At 44.4% G+C, this 10,495-nt stretch overlaps 1 protein-coding gene across 1 annotated transcript; it reads right to left on the reverse strand.

Moving 5' to 3' along the window:
* Nucleotides 1–175: 175 nt before the first annotated feature.
* On the reverse strand, nt 176–7,988 carry cbx7a (chromobox homolog 7a). The gene is made up of 6 exons (XM_070981690.1): nt 5,889–7,988; nt 4,737–4,780; nt 4,510–4,575; nt 4,289–4,355; nt 1,890–2,199; nt 176–1,792 (listed from the first exon to the last, which is right to left on the reverse strand). The coding sequence occupies exons 1-6, from the start codon at nt 5,955–5,957 to the stop codon at nt 1,248–1,250; spliced, it is 1,101 nt and encodes a 366-aa protein (XP_070837791.1). The 5' UTR covers nt 5,958–7,988; the 3' UTR covers nt 176–1,247.
* Nucleotides 7,989–10,495: the final 2,507 nt, after the last annotated feature.

The following is a 10,495-nucleotide window of genomic DNA, read 5'->3' on the forward strand; positions in this document are numbered from 1 at the left end:
CTTAAATGATAGCAGGACTGTCTTCAACGCGCTCTGAAGGTCTGTTGGAAGGAGAAGTGTCTTGAAGTCGTGTTGTGATGTGGAGTCTGTGTTATTGTTCCTCGATCTCCATCTAAGTTTCCATGTACAGAACTACTTGCAGTAATCTCACATGATAAATACGTCCAGGAGGCAGTTGTTTTTGCACATATTTATTGGAAATACAATCAAAATAAAAATTAGAGAGAAGACATGTTTGACAGTTCACCTTTGTCAGAGAAAGGACAGATTCCGACACATTAAGTGACATAAGTTAATCTGTTACATGTGACATGCAATAAATAATAGCTCACTACAGTCTGACCTAATGTACATTTGCTTCCATTTGCACATTACCTCGAACAGCGTAACAGCGGCAGTGTACACTGATATCGCCTCTTTTGAAATGCACAAAGGCTAGTGACAACAGTGGACTATCAATTGGAAATACAAAAATAGAACCAGGTAGCATTTCATACTTGAAAAGTAAAAGGACAGACAGACAGCAAACACAACTGTGTACTTCTTTTTGTGCATCCATCCTCCTTGAAATGCAGAACTGCATCTAAGTGGCAGGCATTAATTCTCTCTCTCTTTGTTTTATTTCTTTTGTGACAGAAATAAACCTCTTCAACAAACCACAGGACAGGGCTTTGTGCATGTGTGGCACAGACTGACAGGGCATGCGGTAAGCTCTGTGAGAATACTGAAGAAAAAGAGCGATATCTTTACAAAACATTATTTCGTAAGAAAGAGGAGCGACTGAAACGGGCCCCCGAGAACAGATCTGAGTGTGAGACCGACGTCTGGCTGGAAAGCACTGAGGACGGCTGGAGAAGGTAACTGCATGGAAGTAGTAATGCGGACTTGAACATTTCTGACTGCTGTCTCACCATCTGTCTCTCGCTCTCAGTGAACCCAGCGGCCCTGCGACTGAAACCTGCCACTGAGATCCATTTAGTCCCCTGGATTGCAATGGATGATTTGAGCACATTATGTTGGGGGCCTCAGGCTTCCTATCACACCTAATAAATGAGCCACAATGATAAAATTACCACTCATTTTTTTTCTTTAAAGGCAATAATCTCTTCACTGAACTCAGTAGGAAATGAGTGTAGCTTTGTAAACATGTGGAATTATCTTACTTACACGACTATTTACATGAACAAAATGAGTGGCAAGTCTAATTATGGTTATTTGGATCTCCCTCCATCTCTCTAAGTCGTTGTTCAATAGCCCTTAAAGAAGCCTTCAGCCACTGTGGCTTCTTTAAAAGTCACCGTCAGAGAGTTGATAGTCACGTTTGTCACAATCACCTTCCCGGGATGCTCAGCTTCAGCAGGAGCAGTCTGATGGCCCGGTGTCACTGTGGTAACGCTCTGATTGTCGCCTCTCACTTCCTCCTTCCTCCCCTCAGCAGCGGAGCAGACGGCGGCGGCGTCACCGGCCGTCACGCTGCTCTCCTGAACGCTCACTATCACTGAGGTGGTGTTGTTGCGCTCTAATGCGGTGCACTCCGACACTGACTCCACGCCCGTCTCACTCAATCTGTCCCACTCTGACCTGTCGCCCACCGTAACCGCATCTCCTGGTCCAGCCTCAGGCGCCAAGGCGCTGTCCTTTGATTGGTCACATGCAAATGTCTGGTTCTGTCTCGCTTCAGATGTCCCTCCACCTCCTTCATCAGTCCATGTTTCTGTGCCTTCTGCTGTCAAGTTCACGTCCACCAAGTCCTGTCGCTCCAGCAGGGGTGGAGAGCTGCACTCTGACTGACCTTAAAGGGAGAAAAAGAGAAACACTCTTCATCTTTAGAGGTCAAAGGTCAAGGACCAAGTTACTGAATTTCTAAGTGATTAACTTGACAAACCAACCATATAAACTGTCGTCACATCTCTCCTCGGTGGCGCTTTCAGACTCTTGCTTCTCTTCCTCGCTGGTGTCCTCCCAGTCCTCCTCCATGGGCTCCTCCTTCTTCCTTGGTGGACGGAGAGTCTTCAGCAAAGCTCCCTCAGGCCTCCGTTTGGAGGCCCTCTGCTTGCTCTTCCTCCAGGCTGGGCGACGGTGCATGCCGCCCCGTTCACCCTGGTCCACATCTGTGCTCATGGCGCGGGTGAGAGAGAGGCGCAGGCGAGGGGGGGGCTTCTCCTTGTGGGCACTACGGAGGTCCATGGCAAATATGTTCTGGAGCAGAGCAAAGGTGAAAGGTCAACTGCGTTCATTTTGAGAAAGCAGCTACTCTATGTTTGTGGGTGGCTTCTATCATCTGGGTTCGAGTTCTTTCCCAACAAGGAACATATTTTTCTTACTGGCAGCAAATCCCACAAATAAAGCAAAACCAGCAATTAATGGATCCTACGAACAAGTACTGACTGAATTTCTAGAGCCTGTCATAGCCTCATCCTCTGTGCCACAGAGCTCCATTGTTGTCCAAAATCAGCAGCTCAGTGAGAACGGGTGGCAACTATGCTAAACGCTAATATGCTAACAAGGATCATGCTAACACAATGTTTGGCAGGTAGTACTTACCAGATTAACCACACTTGTTTATCCTGTTAGCATGCTAACATTTGCTACTATAAAATACACACTAGGTCACCAAATGTGTATTAATCCACCACTAAAAATAGTTCCTCAAAAGTTCACCATCTACTCCTGTTTGAGTAACATTTGAACCTTCAGTGATCGGCTGTTTGAGGAAACTATTTAACTTAAAAAAAATAGGGCTGTCAGTTTAACACGTTAATTAGATTAATTAATTACGCTGCAAATTAACGCGCTATAAAAATTAACGCAATTAATCATGAGTGGCAAGTCAATGCGCAAGCATTTTAAATTTGGCCCTTTGAGTGACCCGTAGGCTGCAGTGGCAGGTCGCATCCTACCTGCACCACTAGTCAAAAGCAGGGTGACAACAGACATGGATGCGACAACAGAGAGCGAGGCGAGCCTACTTGGACCTTTGAACGGCAAGTTTATTTATAAAAAGAACAAAGACGGGACTATTAACAAGAACGCAGTGATTTGTACCTTGTGTAAAAAAGAATTTTCCTATCACCGTAGCAGCTCCAGCCTGAATTATCATTTAAACACTAAACATGTAGTTGCTGCTAGTGCCGCTAGCTGCCTCACGGTAGCACCGTGAGCTCACTCCGCCAACCCACACTTGCTGAGTTAGGAAAACGAATGAGCAAAGCCACGACAGAAAAACTGACAAACTCAGTCGCAAAGTGGGTTGCTGCTGATTGCAGGCCGATTTCAATCGTGGAAGATGAGGGCCTAAAAGAGGCGTTTCAGATAGCGTCATCTGAATTTCATTTATGAAGCACACTTCACCAATAAAAATGTGGATATCAAATCTTCTCTTCTTGGTGTATTCAATTGATTAGTCATGCACTACAATTTTGTAATGTCCTAGAATTCAAATTCTTTATTTGGGGACCTTTAGCAGATATGAGATTAAAATGCGATTAATTAGATTAATAAATTAAAATCCTGTAATTAATTAGATTAATTTTTTTAACTGCCTGACAGCACAATAAAATAAAATAAATAAATAAATAAATATATATATATATATATATTTCATGACATTTGCTGACAATAACAAAAAAATGAGGAATATCACCATCCCGATACTTTAAGATAAATTCCACTCTTGAGTCACCGTTTGGCTGCCTGTGTTACAGTTAGCAATTTCACAGGACTGCTTTCATCAAACTGTCTCTGAGAGGGTGTAAGTGGAGAAGAAGAGCAGATGTGAAAGTGATAGTAGCACAGCGAGAGCAAGAGTGTTCTTTTTACCACACCCCTCGCTCCAAAACACAACAGGTCTTTCAGCTGCACTGCTGTCTGCTCTATGGAGGCTATTATTAGTGCCAAAACATGTATAACATCTTCTGTGGATCTGGAGGGAGCTTTCTAAAGTTTAGGAAAACAAACCTGATGATGTCATTTTTTCACCTCGCCTCACTCACCTTTTTTTTCTAAAAGATTTGGGGTTTAAAAGAAGTTGGGAATAATCAGGCAGGTGGGCTCTGATGAAAGATGCTACAGAATTGCATTATGGGGAATTAAGATTGCCCCACACTGGGGAATTAAAGTCAGGATATTTTGACCTCTGCTGCTCTAATTTCAACTTTTCTTGTTTTAATCTGTCTCTTGTGAGTCCCTCAGATTTGCGTAAGCACAATACTAAAATTGCATCACAGTAAATTTGTACAAAGTTAAAAACAAAGATGTGTGAGACAAGAAGAAAGACAAGGGTTGCTACCCGTAGGACGAGCCTCCTGGGTCTGAGACCTTTCCTGCGATAGGCCAGAGCTCTGATCTTCTCCTGACTGAGAGAGAGAGAGAGAGAGGGAGGTAAAAAACAGAGGGGCGGAAGAGGGCAGAGACAAAGTGACAAAGAGAAACAGACCATGAGTGAGGGAACAAAAAGAAAACCAAAAGTGCTCTGCAAGCATAACAAAAAGCTTTTCCATGATTACTCACTTCTCTTCGTAGGCCAGGACCAGGCGCGGGTCCAAAATATTGTCCTCTGGTTCCCAAGTACTGTACCTGCCAACACACACACACACACACACACAAAAACACACAAATAAATCTATCTACCCTCACAGCAGATAGTGCTCAGGTATCAATAAACACGTTTTGAAAAGGCCACTGAGTGCATATTGAAGGGATGAGGTCACTGGGATGATGACTCAAGGCTTACTCACTTTGGGGGCCATCCCTGCCATTTCAGTAGATACTCCACATTACCCTGAGGAGAGACAGTGGGGGGGGGGGGGGGGGGGGATACAGCACAGACACGTTTTTACAACCTGCATTTCAAATCTAGCCCTGTGTGATGCACTAACAGGCTGCTGTGTGAGCGAAACGGAGGACTGTCACTTTAAAGGGAGCGAGGGAGGGTCACGGACATCTTTCTCCCTTTCAAATGGTGTTTTTCTGAGGGAATGACGTCAATGACAGCGGGGCTGGGTGGCCTCCAAACAGCAGCTTTTCTCTCGAATCGCGGTGACGTGACCGCACATGGCTACGCGAGTCGGCTTCAGCAGTGCACGGGCTCCTCGGCACAGATAGGTGGGGCCACGGAACATGTAAACAACGTGGTGTTGCGCAACGTTCAACCAGCGAGCCTGGAACAATTATCACAGTCATCCCCGAGAGAAAAATAACTGTATTACTCACCTGATGTGGGGGGAAAAACAGTGTGTTTATGAGGACACCAGTCGCGCACATGGTTTCACCATTTCACTTTTTCAGACTAAACTACATAACAACCTGCTGTAATTAGATGAAGGTGATGGCGCGGGCACCTGTCGCTTATTTACCTTTACGGAATACAGTGTGCGCGCGTCAGGGACGTGCCGTTAAATTGTCTACCGTGGGGATGATGTCTAAGTGCGAGTCCACTTCTCCTCCACTGTGAATCAGTGGGTCACCGTTACGCAGCAGTCGGTGACATTACGCAGCAGTTTCACATAGACACCGCTGCACCGCGCTGGCGTTCGCAGCTCGTAGCGCTCTGGCCGTATACCCGCTTTCAGGATACACACCCCCTTCTACATTTTACTACAGCTGCGTAGGCTCCTTCAAAACACGTTCGTGCTGCAGCATCTCAGCAGCTGCACAGCGCAGAGGTTACAGGATGTGACTCGGCCCGTGAAACATTGTCAAACTTTGGCGCAGTTCATCCAAAGCATAGATTATTCCGAGGATCTGTTCTGCGTAAATAGTTAGGAAACTGCGTAACCTAGTTTTGTTGCGCATGAGGATGGTGAGACGTTGCTGCGCTGAACATGCCGCTACGTGAGAACAGTAAACAAGTTATTGAAGTTTAACCAAGCACTGATCGTCCTTCTTACCTTCCTCACTCTCTTCTTTGTTATCGACTCAACTGCAAACACTTGGTCTCCTATGGATGACAGCTCCATCGCCGCGCGCTGCTGCACACGCTCCGAACAGTGCACAAACTGGATGTGTGCTGCTGTTGTCAGAGAGCCGAAATAAAAACAGTAGAAGAGGAGAGGAGAGGAGGAGGAGGAAGAGGGGGGGGGTGTCCTCGGAGGGTCTCCGCAGCAGCCTGTTCTTGCTGTGAACACTTGTTTTGAGCTCTGAGCCTCCGCGCTTCCCTCTCACCAAAACTCCGGCCGCCTGCCTGCCTCACTTTTTAAAATCTGCGACACATCAACACGGGACACCGCGCTGCTTTAAGTCGGGCGCGCCCCCTTTCCATTGCGTAGGGCCGAGCCCCCAGTGTGCGTGCCCGCGGTCGCGAGGCCGCGCACGCAAATTGGAGCAGAGTGCAGAAGAGGGACAGAGGAGGCAGCGAGGGAGGGTCACAGAGACAAGGTTACATGATACCGAAGTTAGGGGAGGAAACAGTGCGCACATTTCTTGATTTAAAAAAATTGCCAATGATTCAATTAAGCGGCAGATGCACCTCATATCAGGCAGCTCAGTTAGTTCCTAAACTTTAAAACCGCACTTAGTTTGGTTGACGTAAGGTTTCATTTAACTCCTCGCAAACCTTTTACATGGGCTTGCTGTTTCAAAGAATTACTTTAACATTTTGGGAAATGCTGAATGTTTATTCGCGCTCACGTGGAGAGTCAGACTCTTAATCTTTGAAGATAACTAACATTCTTGGGTCTGTGTGGAAAATGTAAAACTGGAGCCAGCAGCCTGAAAGCTGAGTTTAGCATAAAGTCGGGAAACAGTAAGTCTGGCTCTGTCCAAAGGCAACAAAATCAGCCTACTAGCTCCTCTACAGGTCACCATTGTTATTGTCATTAACATGTTGTGTCTCGTTTGTTTAATCTGTACAAAAGCCAGTGTAAAAAAGACAGTTCTCCATTTTAAGGGTGGTTATGTGACAGACTGTTTCTTGGCTTCAGGAAGTCACAAAGAAAGAGTCTGATGCATAACACTTGTAAAATGTACATATTTACACATCTTATACTGATTAAACAACAATTAGTGAGCTTCAGATGTGCTGATTGGTGGATTTGTTACCTTTGGTAAGAGCAAGGCTGGCTATGCTTCCCCTGTTTCCAGTCCTGTAGCCTTAACTCTCCATCAGAAAGCAAGTAAGTATAATTCCCCAAATGTCCAGATATTTTCTTAAGATATTAACAAGCAGCACAACATGCCAGTCCAATCACAACGTGGGAATGTGATGACGACAACTGATCCAAAGGCCGTCTGCTCTTTTCACAGGTGAAATACAGTCAAACAAGGTGGTGCAGTTGAAACACTGGATTCCTGCCTGAGCATGAAACACAGTGTGAGCTCATGTATTTTTATGTAACAGTAGTAAAGGCAGGAAAGATCAGAATCTGCAATGGAAATGAAGGCCTTGCTTCACTCTCTGGAAGAAATGTCCCCCCCTCCAGTCGTGTTTGATCCAAATATGGAACTAAACTGCTAAACACTGACTGAAAGTCTTTACATCCTGAATGCTAAGCAACCTATCTGCAGAGAGGAGAGCTGGTACAACACAGATAAAGACCTCAGTGATGATAATGACTGCTGATTCGTTGCAGCCAGCATTTACTTATCACAAAGGACTGATTCTTAAACATCTCTGCTCAGTGGCATGATCACAGCCACTGATCACACACACACTTCTCTAACTTTTTACCTGAACATCTACTCGTCCAGCCCCCAGGTGGGAACAGCTCGTGAAGGTAAAGTGACTGCTGTGGAAAAAAGGCCCAGAGCCAATTTCCTATTGTCTTTCATTGAGGCTGGCATGGATCAGTTTACAGAAAAACTCTGTAACTACACACACACACATACACACACACACACAGTCACTCCACGGTCCACGGTCTCTCTGCACCTGGAACACTTGCATCACTTGCGGGCATTGGGTGTCATGGCAACTGTTTCTACGGCGACCACTGAAAAGCTGGATGATGATGATGATGATGATGATGATGATGAGACAGCAGGAAGAGTTGATGAACAGCTCAGGGCTGAAAAGTGATCCACCTCTCCTGACCCAACTGTGACCTTTGACCGCTTTCCGTGATTATGTAAACAGCTCAACCAGAAACTCCCATAATAACCTAACAGCAGTCTTACTGTGATGTGTGGTGTCTGTGGTATTGAGTCAAGTAAAATTATTTTATAGTGATTATGGGCTTTGATGTCAAAAAAATCTTTTGGTGTCTATCTGTTTTGGTGAGAATAAGTTTAAATTAGAGCAGCAACTAATGCTTGTTTTCATTATCAATTAACCTTCCAATTATTTTGATAATATTTGGTAAATAAAATGTCAGAAAATAGTCAAATAAATAAATAAAATTTGCCTCACATGTTCCAAGAACCCAAGCTGACTTACTGAAATTGTCCAAGCAAAAGACCAAAATCAGCTTATCAAACTATTATTATCACAGAAAACCAAGAAAAGCAGAAATACACTTGCAAACATTAACCTGTGGGAAGATGCAATCAGCATTTTGGCTCAAAAAAGGTTAAAATACGATTATCTGATGGTCAAAGCAGCCAAAAGTTTAATTTCAGGTATTTGTTTCAGCCTCTATTTCAGCCATCATGCTCCATCTCTGGTGATGTTGTAACATTCCTGGAATACAGCTCTTGCAGTGTATGCGGTTGGGTATTTAACATTTCGCTGATCTCACCGGTGCTTGCATATGTCTTCTGCTCTAGTGGTTCAGTCTGTCACTTCCAGAAAGTCATTGGCCTCATAGAGAGAGATAAAAAACAATTAATTAATGAAAAATGGTGAAAATCAATGCAGCAGAAGCCTGATTTATAACCCTCAGACATGGGTCAAGCTCCAAAATCTACAAATCCTACATTTCCCATAATGCAGCTGGGCAGTGCCATGCATTAGATCCTGCCTGCTTAACTCCCCCATCTTTTAAACTTCACACCTCTGCTAAAGATTCCCTTGTCTCAAGCCCAAATTTAGATAACCCTAATGACATCACCATTACATCATCAGGGTTACTGTCTAGGAGTGAGTGGAGGCACACAGGACAGTATACCAATGCTTTTTCAGGATGTATAGTGCTCTTCACGAGACCTCAGGTGGAAAAGTTCTCCTGGAAAAGTTCTGCTTTAAGCTGCTGAGAGGAGAGTTTAGAGATGGCACTGAGGTGTTTTCATCTTCCAGGATGTGAAAATAGACAGGAGTGATCTACAGCATGATGGTCTTATAGCTCCGGTCATTTCTGCGGTGATCTCATGCATTATAGCGTTTTTGACCTTTACGGTATAGTAACACTACAGGGACCAGCTTTACCGTATCAGCCTCAAATGTAATAGGGAATGAAAAGATCGCTTTTCCCGTAAGGAGGAGGCGATCTGCTGCAATTCAGAAAAGAAACACGGCAATCACGTGGCTCGTTATCTGCCCGGATACTAGTGGAGCGGAGCTGAGAGCCGAGGATGGAGCGAAAACAACACGGCAGGGACGGATCACAGCGCTCACTCCCACCCACATGTAATGACTCACGGATGAGTCACCAAACGTGACGGTAAAAATCACCGCTACTTCTCTGGAATATCAACACAGAAGAAGAAGAAGAAGAAAAAAACAGTAGGGTAACTTAAAGCCTCATGCCGGGAATCCACGCGTTTCTGCTGCATTTCCCCTTTGTCCCTGCCTTTTCTCCCCAGGGCGCTTCACTTCATCTGGTTCGCCGGATCCAGAGTTACAAGCAGCACTTCTGGAAAAATAAAACCCATCAAATCCAGCAGAAACACAAAGCTGCAAACTTTGTCTGAGAGGAGGCTCCCTATCTGATTGCATGTGTGATCGCTCGATCCATTTTTGTGCAACCGACCTATGTGCATGTCTGCAGGAGGAACCCAGGGCCAGTGGAAAAGTACTCCAGTATTCCCATTTATGCCTCACTGCATCTCAGAGGGAACTATTGTACTTTCTACTACACTACATTTATCTGGCAGCTGTACTTACAGATTTCAAGTTTACATACAAAACATCTGATTATCATATGTTTGCACCAACTAGTGCAGTAAAATGCCTCTTGCATGACTGTGCCAGTGATAATAACACTCTGCACTACAGCATTCACTTTCACTTTTGATATCACTACCAGTGTTTTCATTGCAGGACTCTGGCTTGTAATGAAGTATTTATACAGTGTGATATTGCTACTTTTACTTTAAAAGAATAAAAGGATCCAGGGACCTCCACCACTGTCAGGTCAGAAAATGTGATCACATAAGCACTTTTTTCTCCATTTTGCACAAACCAAACTATATAATCAATAATGCTAAGAGGTGTGATCTGAAACTGAATATGCTTAGCAAAATGCATTAAGGGTAAAGGTTTTATATTTGCTCATTATGTGCAGTAGCAAGAAAGAGTTTTCAGCTCAGCTGGCTGAAAGTTGAAGACTTAAAATAGAAACAAAAACCAAAAACCAAAGGAACAAAGAGGAAAATACAAAAGAGTCCAGATAAAACCAAAACC

This window comes from Chaetodon trifascialis, chromosome 15 (genome assembly GCF_039877785.1).
Source record: "Chaetodon trifascialis isolate fChaTrf1 chromosome 15, fChaTrf1.hap1, whole genome shotgun sequence".
Lineage (NCBI taxonomy): Eukaryota > Metazoa > Chordata > Actinopteri > Chaetodontiformes > Chaetodontidae > Chaetodon > Chaetodon trifascialis.